Raw genomic sequence first — 13,596 nt, 5'->3', positions numbered from 1 at the left:
ATCTTAGTTACCTGGTTGTTTTGATGGACTGTAGAGGTTCATATTGATATATAATCTCAGTTACCTGGTTGGGGTTGTTGGACTGTAGAGGTTCATATTGATATATAATCTGTTACCTGGTTGGGGTTGTTGGACTGTAGAGGTTCATATTGATATATAATCTCAGTTACCTGGTTGGGGTTGTTGGACTGTAGAGGTTCATATTGATATATAATCTCAGTTACCTGGTTGGGGTTGTTGGACTGTAGAGGTTCATATTGATATATAATCTGTTACCTGGTTGGGGTTGTTGGACTGTAGAGGTTCATATTGATATATAATCTGTTAGGTTGGGGTTGTTGGACTGTAGTTCATATTGATATATAATCTGTTACCTGGTTGGGGTTGTTGGACTGTAGAGGTTCATATTGATATATAATCTGTTACCTGGTTGGGGTTGTTGGACTGTAGAGGTTCATATTGATATATAATCTGTTACCTGGTTGGGGTTGTTGGACTGTAGAGGTTCATATTGATATATAATCTGTTACCTGGTTGGGGTTGTTGGACTGTAGAGGTTCATATTGATATATAATCTGTTACCTGGTTGGGGTTGTTGGACTGTAGAGGTTCATATTGATATATAATCTGTTACCTGGTTGGGGTTGTTGGACTGTAGAGGTTCATATTGATATATAATCTGTTACCTGGTTGGGGTTGTTGGACTGTAGAGGTTCATATTGATATATAATCTGTTACCTGGTTGGGGTTGTTGGACTGTAGAGGTTCATATTGATATATAATCTGTTACCTGGTTGGGGTTGTTGGACTGTAGAGGTTCATATTGATATATAATCAGTTACCTGGTTGGGGTTATTGGACTGTAGAGGTTCATATTGATATATAATCTGTTACCTGGTTGGGGTTGTTGGACTGTAGAGGTTCATATTGATATATAATCTGTTACCTGGTTGGGGTTGTTGGACTGTAGAGGTTCATATTGATATATAATCTCAGTTACCTGGTTGGGGTTGTTGGACTGTAGAGGTTCATATTGATATATAATCTGTTACCTGGTTGGGGTTGTTGGACTGTAGAGGTTCATATTGATATATAATCTGTTACCTGGTTGGGGTTGTTGGACTGTAGAGGTTCATATTGATATATAATCTGTTACCTGGTTGGGGTTGTTGGACTGTAGAGGTTCATATTGATATATAATCTGTTACCTGGTTGGGGTTGTTGGACTGTAGAGGTTCATATTGATATATAATCTGTTACCTGGTTGGGGTTGTTGGACTGTAAAGTTGGGTTCATATTGGACACTCCACTCATCTGGTTCATCATTGGCTGGCGGTTCTGAGGAGAACAGGTTAACAGGTCCTTTATACCATTGACACCTGGTTGGGGTTGTTGGACTGTAGAGGTTCATATTGATATATAATCTGTTACCTGGTTGGGGTTGATGTCACATATTGATGTCACCTGGTTAAGTTGGGTTCAAAAGCCATACAGCGATCGGCACACTGCGTGACCCCAGAGCTCTAGTGACCCCAGAGCTCTAGTGACCCCAGAGCTCTAGTGACCCCAGAGCTCTAGTGACCCCAGAGCTCTAGTGACCCCAGAGCTCTAGTGGACCAGAGCTCTAGTGACCCCAGAGCTCTAGTGACCCCAGAGCTCTAGTGACCCCAGAGCTCTAGTGACCCCAGAGCTCTAGTGACCCCAGAGCTCTAGTATCGAGCGTAACATCCCCAACTAGTCAAGGCTGTGATAAGCAACACAATACCCAAACAGGAAACCCACATTGTGAAGACCTGGCCAGACCGGTTACACATTCCCCCCCCACACAGCTATTGACCTGGCTTCACTGGGTGGTTATATGAAGCCCAGTAGTGACCAGTTGTAACAGTCTGTTTAGTCAGTGATCTGCCTGTGATGTCTCTCCCTCCGTCCGTCTCTCTGTCCATCTCTCCCTCCGTCCGTCTCTCCCTCCGTCCTTCCCTCCGTCCGTCCCTCCTCCGTCCCTCCGTCCGTCCCTCCGTCCGTCCCTCTCTCCGTCCCTCCGTCCGTCCCTCCATCCGTCCGTCTCTCCGTCCGTCCGTCTCCCCCTCCGTCCGTCCGTCCATCCGTCTCCCCCTCCGTGTCTCCGTCCGTCCGTCTCCCCCCCGCCCCGTCCGTCTCCCCCTCCGCCCGTCCGTCTCCCCCTCCGCCCTTCCGTCTCCCCCTCCGCCCGTCCGTCTCCCCCTCCGCCCGTCCGTCTCCCCCTCCGCCCGTCCGTCTCCCCTCCGCCCGTCCGTCTCCCCCTCCGCCCGTCCGTCTCCCCCTCCGTCCGTCTCTCCCTCCTTGTCTCTGTCAGTCTCTCCGTCCGTCCGTCTCTCCGTCCGTCCGTCTCTCCGTCCGTCCGTCTCTCCGTCCGTCCGTCTCTCCGTCCGTCCGTCTCTCCGTCCGTCCGTCTCTCCGTCCGTCCGTCTCTCCGTCCGTCCGTCTCTCCGTCCGTCCGTCTCTCCGTCCGTCCGTCCCTCCGTCCGTCCCTCCCTCCGTCCGTCCCTCCCTCTCTCCGTCCCTCCCTCTCTCCGTCCGTCCGTCTCTCCGTCCGTCCGTCTCTCCGTCCGTCCGTCCGTCTCTCCGTCCGTCCGTCCGTCTCTCCGTCCGTCCGTCCGTCTCTCCGTCCGTCCGTCCGTCTCTCCGTCCGTCCGTCCGTCTCTCCGTCCGTCCGTCCGTCTCTCCGTCCGTCCGTCCGTCTCTCCGTCCGTCCGTCCGTCTCTCCGTCCGTCCGTCCGTCTCTCCGTCCGTCCGTCTCTCCGTCCGTCCGTCTCTCCGTCCCTCCGTCCGTCCGTCCGTCTCTCCGTCCGTCCGTCCGTCTCTCCGTCCGTCCGTCCGTCTCTCCGTCCGTCCGTCTCTCCGTCCGTCTCTCCGTCCGTCCGTCTCTCCGTCCGCCCGTCCGTCCGTCTCTCCGTCCGCCCGTCCGTCCGTCTCTCCGTCCGCCCGTCCGTCCGCCTCTCCGTCCGTCTCTCCGTCCGTCCGTCTCTCCGTCCGTCCGTCTCTCCGTCCGTCCGTCTCTCCGTCCGTCCGTCTCTCCGTCCGTCCGTCTCTCCGTCCGTCCGTCTCTCCGTCCGTCCGTCCGTCTCTCCGTCCGTCCTCCGTCTCTCCGTCCGTCCGTCTCTCCGTCCGTCCGTCTCTCCGTCCGTCCGTCCGTCCGTCTCTCCGTCCGTCTCTCCGTCCGTCCGTCCGTCCGTCTCTCCGTCCGTCTCTCCGTCCGTCCGTCCGTCCGTCTCTCCGTCCGTCCGTCTCTCCGTCCGTCCGTCCGTCTCTCCGTCCGTCCGTCCGTCTCTCCGTCCGTCCGTCCGTCCGTCCGTCCGTCCGTCCGTCTCTCCGTCCGTCTCTCCGTCCGTCCGTCTCTCCGTCCGTCCGTCTCTCCGTCCGTCCGTCTCTCCGTCCGTCTCTCCGTCCGTCCGTCCCCCTCCGTCCGTCTCTCCGTCCGTCCGTCCGTCCCTCCGTCCGTCCATCCCTCCGTCCGTCCCTCCGTCCGTCTCTCCGTCCCTCCGTCCGTCTCTCCGTCCCTCCGTCCGTCTCTCCGTCCCTGCGTCCGTCTCTCCGTCCCTCCGTCCGTCCCTCCGTCCCTCCGTCCGTCTCTCCGTCCGTCCGTCCCTCCGTCCGTCCGTCTCTCCGTCCGTCCGTCCGTCCGTCTCTCCGTCCGTCCGTCTCTCCGTCCGTCCGTCCCTCCGTCTCTCCGTCCCTCCGTCCGTCCGTCCGTCCCTCCGTCCGTCTCTCCGTCCCTCCGTCCGTCTCTCCGTCCGTCCGTCCGTCTCTCCGTCCGTCCGTCTCTCCGTCCCTCCGTCCCTCCGTCCCTCCGTCCGTCCGTCCGTCCGTCTCTCCGTCCCTCCGTCCGTCCGTCCGTCCCTCCGTCTCTCCGTCCCTCCGTCCGTCCGTCCGTCCGTCTCTCCGTCCCTCCGTCCGTCCGTCCCTCCGTCCGTCTCTCCGTCCGTCCGTCCGTCTCTCCGTCCGTCCCTCCGTCCGTCCGTCTCTCCGTCCGTCCGTCCGTCTCTCCGTCCGTCCGTCTCTCCGTCCGTCCGTCCGTCTCTCCGTCCGTCCGTCCGTCCGTCCGTCTCTCCGTCCGTCCGTCTCTCCGTCCGTCCGTCCGTCTCTCCGTCCGTCCGTCTCTCCGTCCGTCCGTCCGTCTCTCCGTCAGTCTCTCCGTCCGTCCGTCTCTCCGTCCGTCTCTCCGTCCGTCCGTCCGTCTCTCCGTCCGTCCGTCCGTCCGTCTCTCCGTCCGTCCGTCCGTCTCTCCGTCCGTCTCTCCGTCCCTCCGTCCGTCTCTCCGTCCCTCCCTCCGTCCGTCTCTCCGTCCGTCCGTCCGTCTCTCCGTCCGTCCGTCTCTCCGTCCGTCCGTCCGTCCGTCTCTCCGTCCGTCCGTCCGTCCGTCTCTCCGTCCGTCCGTCCGTCTCTCCGTCCGTCCGTCCGTCTCTCCGTCCGTCTCTCCGTCCGTCCGTCCGTCTCTCCGTCCGTCCGTCCGTCCCTCCGTCCGTCAGTCTCTCCGTCCGTCCGTCCGTCCGTCCGTCCGTCCGTCTCTCCGTCCGTCCGTCCGTCTCTCCGTCCGTCCGTCCGTCCGTCTCTCCGTCCGTCCGTCTCTCCGTCCGTCCGTCCGTCCGTCCCTCCGTCCGTCCCTCCGTCCGTCCCTCCGTCCGTCTCTCCGTCCCTCCGTCTCTCCGTCCGTCCGTCCGTCTCTCCGTCCGTCCGTCTCTCCGTCCGTCCGTCCGTCTCTCCGTCCGTCCGTCTCTCCGTCCGTCCGTCCGTCTCTCCGTCCGTCCGTCCGTCTCTCCGTCCGTCCGTCCGTCTCTCCGTCCGTCCGTCCGTCTCTCCGTCCGTCCGTCCGTCTCTCCGTCCGTCCGTCCGTCTCTCCGTCCGTCCGTCCGTCTCTCCGTCCGTCCGTCCGTCTCTCCGTCCGTCCGTCCGTCCGTCCGTCCGTCTCTCCGTCCGTCTCTCCGTCCGTCTCTCCGTCCGTCCGTCTCTCCGTCCGTCTCTCCGTCCGTCTCTCCGTCCGTCCGTCCGTCCGTCCGTCAGTCTCTCCGTCCGTCCGTCCGTCTCTCCGTCCGTCCGTCCGTCTCTCCGTCCGTCCGTCCGTCTCTCCGTCCGTCCGTCCGTCTCTCCGTCCGTCCGTCCGTCTCTCTCTCCGTCCGTCCGTCTCTCCGTCCGTCCGTCTCTCCGTCCGTCCGTCCGTCTCTCCGTCCGTCCGTCCCTCCGTCCGTCCGTCCGTCTCTCCGTCCGTCCGTCCGTCCGTCTCTCCGTCCGTCCGTCTCTCCGTCCGTCCGTCTCTCCGTCCGTCCGTCCGTCTCTCCGTCCGTCTCTCCGTCCGTCCGTCTCTCCGTCCGTCCGTCCGTCTCTCCGTCAGTCTCTCCGTCCGTCCGTCCGTCTCTCCGTCCGTCCGTCCGTCCGTCTCTCCGTCCGTCTCTCCGTCCGTCCGTCCGTCCGTCCGTCTCTCCGTCCGTCTCTCCGTCCCTCCGTCCGTCTCTCCGTCCGTCCGTCCGTCTCTCCGTCCGTCTCTCCGTCCCTCCGTCCGTCTCTCCGTCCCTCTCTCCGTCCCTCCGTCCGTCTCTCCGTCCGTCCGTCCGTCTCTCCGTCCGTCCGTCCGTCCGTCCGTCTCTCCGTCCGTCCGTCTCTCCGTCCGTCCGTCTCTCCGTCCGTCCGTCCGTCCGTCTCTCCGTCCGTCCGTCCGTCTCTCCGTCCGTCCGTCCTCCGTCCGTCCGTCCGTCTCTCCGTCCGTCCGTCCGTCTCTCCGTCCGTCTCTCCGTCCGTCCGTCCGTCTCTCCGTCCGTCCGTCTCTCCGTCCGTCTCTCCGTCCGTCCGTCCGTCTCTCCGTCCCTCCGTCCGTCCGTCCGTCCCTCCGTCCCTCCGTCCGTCCGTCCGTCCGTCCGTCCGTCCGTCCCTCCGTCCGTCCGTCCGTCCGTCCGTCTCTCCGTCCGTCCGTCTCTCCGTCCGTCCGTCCCTCCGTCCGTCCGTCTCTCCGTCCGTCCGTCCGTCTCTCCGTCCGTCCGTCTCTCCGTCCGTCCGTCTCTCCGTCCGTCTCTCCGTCCGTCCGTCCGTCCGTCCCTCCGTCCGTCCGTCTCTCCGTCCGTCCGTCCGTCCGTCCCTCCGTCCGTCCGTCCGTCTCTCCGTCCGTCCGTCCGTCTCTCCGTCCGTCCGTCTCTCCGTCCCTCCGTCCGTCCGTCTCTCCGTCCGTCCGTCCGTCTCTCCGTCCGTCTCTCCGTCCGTCCGTCTCTCCGTCCGTCCGTCTCTCCGTCCGTCCGTCTCTCCGTCCGTCCGTCTCTCCGTCCGTCCGTCTCTCCGTCCGTCCGTCTCTCCGTCCGTCCGTCCGTCTCTCCGTCCGTCTCTCCGTCCCTCCGTCCGTCTCTCCGTCCCTCCGTCCGTCTCTCCGTCTCTCCGTCCGTCTCTCCGTCCCTCCGTCCGTCTCTCCGTCCGTCTCTCCGTCCGTCTCTCCGTCCGTCCGTCCGTCTCTCCGTCCGTCCGTCCGTCTCTCCGTCCGTCCGTCCGTCTCTCCGTCCGTCCGTCCGTCTCTCCGTCCGTCCGTCCGTCTCTCCGTCCGTCTCTCCGTCCGTCCGTCCGTCTCTCCGTCCGTCTCTCCGTCCGTCCGTCCGTCTCTCCGTCCGTCTCTCCGTCCGTCCGTCCGTCTCTCCGTCCGTCTCTCCCTCCCTCCCTCCCTCCCTCCGTCCGTCCGTCTCTCCGTCCGTCCGTCCGTCTCTCCGTCTCTCCTTCCCTCTGCCGTCTGTGTCTCAGTCCGTCCATCCGTCTGTCTCTCAGTCCGTCTGTCTCTCTCTCTCCGCCCGTCCCTCCCTCACTCACTCACTCCCTGCCTGTCTCTCCGTCCGTCTCTCTCTGTCTCCGTCCGTCCGTCCCTCCCTCACTCACTCACTCCCTGCCTGTCACTCACTCCCTGCCTGTCACTCACTCCCTGCCTGTCACTCACTCCCTCCGTCTGTCACTCACTCCCTCCGTCTGTCACTCACTCCCTCCGTCTGTCACTCACTCCCTCCGTCTGTCACTCACTCCCTCCGTCTGTCACTCACTCCCTCCGTCTGTCACTCACTCCCTCCGTCTGTCACTCACTCCCTCCGTCTGTCACTCACTCCCTCCGTCTGTCACTCACTCCCTCCGTCTGTCACTCACTCCCTCCGTCTGTCACTCACTCCCTCCGTCTGTCACTCACTCCCTCCGTCTGTCACTCACTCCCTCCGTCCGTCCGTCACTCACTCCCTCCGTCCGTCACTCACTCCCTCCGTCCGTCACTCACTCCCTCCGTCCGTCCGTCCGTCCGTCTCTCCGTCCGTCTCTGTACCTGTTGTACCTGTAGCCGGTGCTGCAGCTGTAGCCTCAGTGTATTAGGCTGGTTAGGAACCACCGCCTGGGGCCTCAGCCTCATGATGGGGTATCCTGGTCTGGGGCCCATCTGGACAGCCATGGGGTGGAAGCCTTGCCCTGTGGGTAGAGGAGGAAAATTATTACTTTTTCATAGCTCTGTTCTCCCTTTGCAGAAGGCATATAGTCAATGTGTTTGGAATATCGAATCGCAATACATATAGAATTGTGATACAATACTTTGTTATATACCCTTTGTTGGCAATGACAGAGGTCAAACGTTTTCTGTAAGTCTTCACAAGGTTCACACACTGTTGCTGGTATTTTGCTTTACACGGATCAGTCGTCCTGGGCCCTTTGCAGAAAAACAGCCCCAAAGCATGATGTTTCCACCCCCATGCTTCACAGTAGGAATGGTGTTCTTTGGATGCAACTCAGCATTCTTTGTCCTCCAAACACGACGAGTTGAGTTTTTACCAAAAAGTTATATTTTGTTTTCATCTGACCATATGACATTTTCCCAATCTTCTTCTGGATAATCCAAATGCACTCTAGTAAACTTCAGACGGGCCTGGACATGTACTGGCTTAAGCAGGGGGACACGTCTGGCACTGCAGGATTTGAGTCCCTGGCGGCGTAGTGTGTTACTGATGGTAGGCTTTGTTACTTTGGTCCCAGCTCTCTGCAGGTCATTTACTAGGTCCCCCCGTGTGGTTCTGGGATTTTTGCTCACCGTTCTTGTGATCATTTTGACCCCACGGGGTGAGATCTTGCGTGGCCCCAGATCGAGGGAGATTAGCAGTGGTCTTGTATGTCTTTCATTTCCTAATAATTACTCCCACAGTTGATTTTTTCAAACCAAGCTGCTTACCTGTTGCAGATTCAGTCTACAATTTTGTTTCTGGTGTCCTTTATAATAATAATAATAATATAATAATAATAATAACAGCTCTTTGGTCTTGGCTATAGTAGAGTTTGGAGTGTGACTGTTTGAGGTTGTGGACAGGTTGAGGTTGTGGACAGGTGTCTTTTATACTGATAACAAGTTCAAACAGGTGCCATTAATACAGGTAACGAGTGGAGGACAGAGGAGCCTCTTAAAGAAGAAGTTACGGGTCTGTGAGAGCCAGAAATCTTGCTTGTTTGTAGGTTGGGCCAAAATACCAGCAACGGTGTGTGAAAACCTTGTGAAGACTTACAGAAAACGTTTGACCTCTGTCATTGCCAACAAAGAGTATATAACCTTGTATTGAGATAAACTTTTGTTTTTGGCCAAATACTTATGTTCCACCAGAATTTGCAAATAAATTCATTAGAAATCCTACAATGTGATCTTCTGGATTTTTTCTCTCTCATTTTGTCTGTCATAGTTGAAGTGTACCTATGATGAAAATTACAGGCCTCTCTCATCTTTTTAAGTGGGAGAACTTGCACCATTGGTGGCTGACTAAATACTGTTTTGCTCCACTGTATATGATCCCAATACGTATTGAATCGTAACTCAAGAATTGTGATAACATTGAATTGTGTGGTCCCTGCCAACTCCCACCACTACCTGTGGGGTCCTGCATGGGTCTGCCAGACCCAGGGTCGTGGTATCCTCTCTGGGATAGAAGGGAGCCAGGTGTGGGGTCCTGCATGGGTCTGCCGGACCCAGGGCCGTGGTACCCTCTCTGGGCTAGATGGGAGCCGGGTGGCAGGTCCTGCTGGCCGTACACTGGAGGCTTCTGGTCTAACAACATGGACGGGTCTGAAGAGAACTGATCCTGATCTACAGACTGACCCTGTTGGGAGAGGAGAGAGGGATGAGAAGGAGAGGAGAGATGGATGAGAAGGAGAGGAGAGAGGGACGAGAAGGAGAGGAGAGAGGGACGAGAAGGAGAGGAGAGAGGGATGAGAAGGAGAGGAGAGAGGGACGAGAAGGAGAGAGGGACGAGAAGGAGAGGAGAGAGGGACGAGAAGGAGAGAGGGACGAGAGGGAGAGGAGAGAGGGACGAGAAGGAGAGGAGAGAGGGACGAGAAGGAGAGGAGAGAGGGACGAGAAGGAGAGGAGAGAGGGACGAGAAGGAGAGGAGAGAGGGACGAGAAGGAGAGGAGAGAGGGACGAGAAGGAGAGGAGAGAGGGGTGAGAAGGAGGAGAGAGGGACGAGAAGGAGAGGAGAGAGGGGTGAGAAGGAGGAGAGAGGGGTGAGAAGGAGGAGAGAGGGGTGAAAAGGAGAGGAGAGAGGGGTGAGAGGAGAGAAGAGAGGGGTGAGAGGAGAGAAGAGAGGGGCGAGAAGGAGAGGAGAGAGGGACGAGAAGGAGAGGAGAGAGGGACGAGAAGGAGAGGAGAGAGGGACGAGAAAGAGAGGAGAGAGGGGCGAGAAAGAGAGGAGAGAGGGGTGAGGAGAGAGAGGAGAGAAGAGAGGAGGAGGGGAGAAGGAGAGGAGAGAGGGGTGAGAAGGAGAGGAGAGAGGGGTGAGAAGGAGAGGAGAGAGGGGTGAGAAGGAGAGGAGAGAGGGGTGAGAAGGAGGAGAGAGGGGTGAGAAGGAGAGGAGAGAGGAGATAGATGGGTGAGAGGAGAGAAGAGAGGGGTGAGAGGAGAGAAGAGAGGGGTGAGAGGAGAGGAGAGAGGGGTGAGAAGGAGAGGAGAGAGGGGTGAGAAGGAGAGGAGAGAGGGGTGAGAAGGAGAGGAGAGAGGGGTGAGAAGGAGAGGAGAGAGGGGTGAGAAGGAGAGGAGAGAGGGGTGAGAAGGAGAGGAGAGAGGGGTGAGAAGGAGAGGAGAGAGGGGTGAGAAGGAGAGGAGAGAGGGGTGAGAAGGAGAGGAGAGAGGGATGAGAAGGAGAGGAGAAAGAGATGAGGGATGAGAAGGAGAGGAGAGAGGGGTGAGAAGGAGAGGAGAAAGAGATGAGGGATGAGAAGGAGAGGAGAGAGGGGTGAGAAGGAGAGGAGAAAGAGATGAGGGATGAGAAGGAGAGGAGAAAGAGATGAGGGATGAGAAGGAGAGGAGAGAGGGATGAGAAGGAGAGGAGAAAGAGATGAGGGATGAGAAGGAGAGGAGAGAGGGGTGAGAAGGAGAGGAGAAAGAGATGAGGGATGAGAAGGAGAGGAGAAAGAGATGAGGGATGAGAAGGAGAGGAGAGAGGGATGAGAAGGAGAGGAGAAAGATGAGGGATGAGAAGGAGAGGAGAAAGAGATGAGGGATGAGAAGGAGAGGAGGATCAACTGATATATGTAAGAGGGAACATCCAAGAAGGAGACGAAGGAGCTACAGAACAATGAGAAGGAGGAGAGAAAGAAGAGATGGAAGAGCTGAAAAATAAGTAAGAGTCAGGACAGAGGCGGTAGAGTCAGGACAGAGGCGGTAGAGTCAGGACAGAGGCGGTAGAGTCAGGACAGAGGCGGTAGAGTCAGGACAGAGGCGGTAGAGTCAGGACAGAGGCGGTAGAGTCAGGACAGAGGCGGTAGAGTCAGGACAGAGGCGGTAGAGTCAGGACAGAGGCGGTAGAGTCAGGACAGAGGCGGTAGAGTCAGGACAGAGGCGGTAGAGTCAGGACAGAGGCGGTAGAGTCAGGACAGAGGCGGTAGAGTCAGGACAGAGACGGTAGAGTCAGGACAGAGGCGGTAGAGTCAGGACAGAGGCGGTAGAGTCAGGACAGAGGCGGTAGAGTCAGGACAGAGGCGGTAGAGTCAGGACAGAGGCGGTCAGGACAGAGGCGGTAGAGTCAGGACAGAGGCGGTAGAGTCAGGACAGAGGCGGTAGAGTCAGGACAGAGGCAGTAGAGTCAGGACAGAGGCGGTAGAGTCAGGACAGAGGCGGTAGAGTCAGGACAGAGACGACAAGAGTCAGGACAGAGACGACAAGAGTCAGGACAGAGGCGGTAGAGTCAGGACAGAGGCGGTAGAGTCAGGACAGAGGCGGTAGAGTCAGGACAGAGGCGGTAGAGTCAGGACAGAGGCGGTAGAGTCAGGACAGAGACGGTAGAGTCAGGACAGAGGCGGTAGAGTCAGGACAGAGACGGTAGAGTCAGGAGAAAAGATGGAAAATTGGACAACAAAGAAGAATGACAGACAGATGGGAACTAGTGAGAGGAGAGTGATTCTGACATGTCCCACCAGACCAGGTACACAGAAATTAGAGATGGTGGAGAGCGATAACCCTGTCAGAGATAATAAACTATTAAGACAAAGGAAGGAAGGACAGAGGCCTTTTCTTAAGTGGTTTGCTCAACTCCTCCGTCCTCTCTCCTCGAAGATAATCAAGGAGAGGGAACGTGGATGAAAATGTGCTTGTGTGAAATGAGACTCCTTCTCCACTCAGGCCAATGACATTTATGAATGTGTGAAGGGATAACATTAAGTTAATTGTGCAAGTCATTTTCTAGATTAATGATAAGAAACATATTGTTTTTAAAAACAGGTGCAATATTGTTCTCCTTTGACAAAACAAAAGCTGATTCAAAACGGGGTGTGTCAGATTTCAAAAACTTTTCCGCGAAAGACTCAGGTAGGATACACATCACTATCCTCAATGAAAGGACGGAAGAGAGACGGTGGAGGACGGACTAATCCCCAAATGAGAAAAGGCCAGCTAGAAGGAAGAAACAGAGATAGAAGACTGGGATCAGGGACAGACTGACCTGTCCCATCAGAGTCGGTATCCCCAGGGCTCTGTCTATCTCCTCCAGGCCATCAAAGTCCTTTAACACGGTGTAGAGCTGGGATAGGAGAGCCCCCTCATCACTACCACCTCCATCACCAGGCCCCTGACTCTGACCACTGGGCCCCGGAACCCCACACAACACCTCCTGCTGCTGCTGTTGCTGGGAGGCATACAGAGACCTGGGGAGAGGGGAGAGGGAGGGAGGAGGGGAGAGGGAGGGAGAAGGGGAAAGGGAGGGAGGGAGGAGGGGAAAGGGGAGGGGAGGGAGGGAGGGAGGAGGGGAAAGGGAGGGAGGAGGGGAAAGGGGAGAGGGAGGGAGGAGGGGAGAGGGAGGGAGAAGGGGAGAGGGAGGGAGAAGGGGAGAGGGAGGGAGGAGGGGAGAGGGAGGGAGGAGGGGAGAGGGAGGAGGAGGGGAGAGGGAGGGAGGAGGGGAGAGAGGAGGGAGAGGGGGGAGGAGGGGAGAGGGAGGGAGAAGGGGAAAGGGGAGAGGGAGGGAGGAGGGGGAGGGAGAGGGAAGGAGGAGGGGAGACGGAGGGAGGAGGGGAGAGGGAGGGAGGAGGGGGAGGGGAGGAGGAAGGAGGAGGGGAGAGGGAGGGAGGGAGGAGGGGAGAGGGAGGGAGGAGGGGAGAGGAGAGGGAAGGAGGGGAGAGGAGAGGGAGGGGGAGAGGGAGGGAGGGGGGAGAGGGAGGAGGGGAGAGGGAGGGAGGAGGGAGAGGGGAGGAGGGGGGAGAGGGAGGGAGGGGGAGAGGGAGGGAGGGGGAGAGGGAGGGAGGGGGAGAGGGGAGGGAGAGGGGGAAAGGGGAGAGGGAGGAGGGGAGAGGGAGGGAGGAGGTGAGAGGGAGGGAGGAGGGAGAGGGAAGGAGGAGGGGAGAGGGAAGGAGGAGGGGAGAGGGAGGGAGGAGGGGAGAGGGAGGGAGGAGGGAGAGGAGAGGGAAGGAGGAGGGGAGAGGGAGGGAGGAGGGGAGGGGAAGGAGGAGGGCAGAGGGAGGGAGGAGGGGAGAGGAGAGGGAGGGAGGAGGGGAGAGGGAGGGAGGAGGGGAGAGGAGAGGGAGGGAGGAGGGGAGAGGAGAGGGAGGGAGGAGGGGAGGAGGAGGGAGGGGGGGAGAGGGAAGGAGGAGGGGAGACGGAGGGAGGAGGGGAGAGGGAGGGAGGAGGGGAGAGGAGAGGGAAGGAGGAGGGGAGAGGGAGGGAGGGAGGAGGGGAGAGGGAGGGAGGGAGGAGGGGAGAGGAGAGGGAATACAGTAACATGGAACTCAAAACGACTTCCTGTAAAACTCCTGAAGGAATACAGTGACATGGAACTCAAAACTACTTCCTGTAAAACTCCTGAAGGAATACAGTGACATGGAACTCAAAACTACTTCCTGTAAAACTCCTGAAGGAATACAGTGACATGGAACTCAAAACGACTTCCTGTAAAACTCCTGAAGGAATACAGTAACATGGAACTCAAAACGACTTCCTGTAAAACTCCTGAAGGAATACAGTAACATGGAACTCAAAACGACTTCCTGTAAAACTCCTGAAGGAATACAGTAACATGGAACTCAAAACGACTTCCTGTAAAACTCCTGAAGGAATACAGTAACATGGAACTCAAAACGACTTCCTGTAAAACTCCTGAA

General features: G+C 58.0%; 1 protein-coding gene across 5 annotated transcripts in view; it reads right to left on the bottom strand.

The window, feature by feature from the left end:
• LOC124039454 (nuclear receptor coactivator 2-like) overlaps positions 1–13,596 on the bottom strand; it is a 178,395-nt gene that overhangs the window by 34,267 nt on the left and 130,532 nt on the right. For 4 of the 5 annotated variants that reach the window (XR_006839574.1, XM_046355441.1, XM_046355440.1 and 1 more), the window contains 4 exons: positions 11,949–12,150; positions 8,885–9,113; positions 7,310–7,449; positions 1,261–1,338 (listed from right to left, as the gene is read on the bottom strand). Coding sequence is in view for 4 of the 5 variants with exons in the window: in XM_046355441.1 (XP_046211397.1) it covers positions 1,261–1,338; positions 7,310–7,449; positions 8,885–9,113; positions 11,949–12,150 (649 nt within the window). In the remaining variant the exon portion in view is untranslated. The remainder of the gene's footprint in view (positions 1–1,260; positions 1,339–7,309; positions 7,450–8,884; positions 9,114–11,948; positions 12,151–13,596) is intronic. The other variant, XM_046355442.1, reaches the window with a different exon arrangement.

Source organism: Oncorhynchus gorbuscha, linkage group LG07 (assembly GCF_021184085.1).
Source record: "Oncorhynchus gorbuscha isolate QuinsamMale2020 ecotype Even-year linkage group LG07, OgorEven_v1.0, whole genome shotgun sequence".
In the NCBI taxonomy this organism is placed as follows: domain Eukaryota; kingdom Metazoa; phylum Chordata; class Actinopteri; order Salmoniformes; family Salmonidae; genus Oncorhynchus; species Oncorhynchus gorbuscha.
Note: the sequence above shows the minus strand (reverse complement) of the source record. Positions and strands in the feature narration are given on the sequence as shown.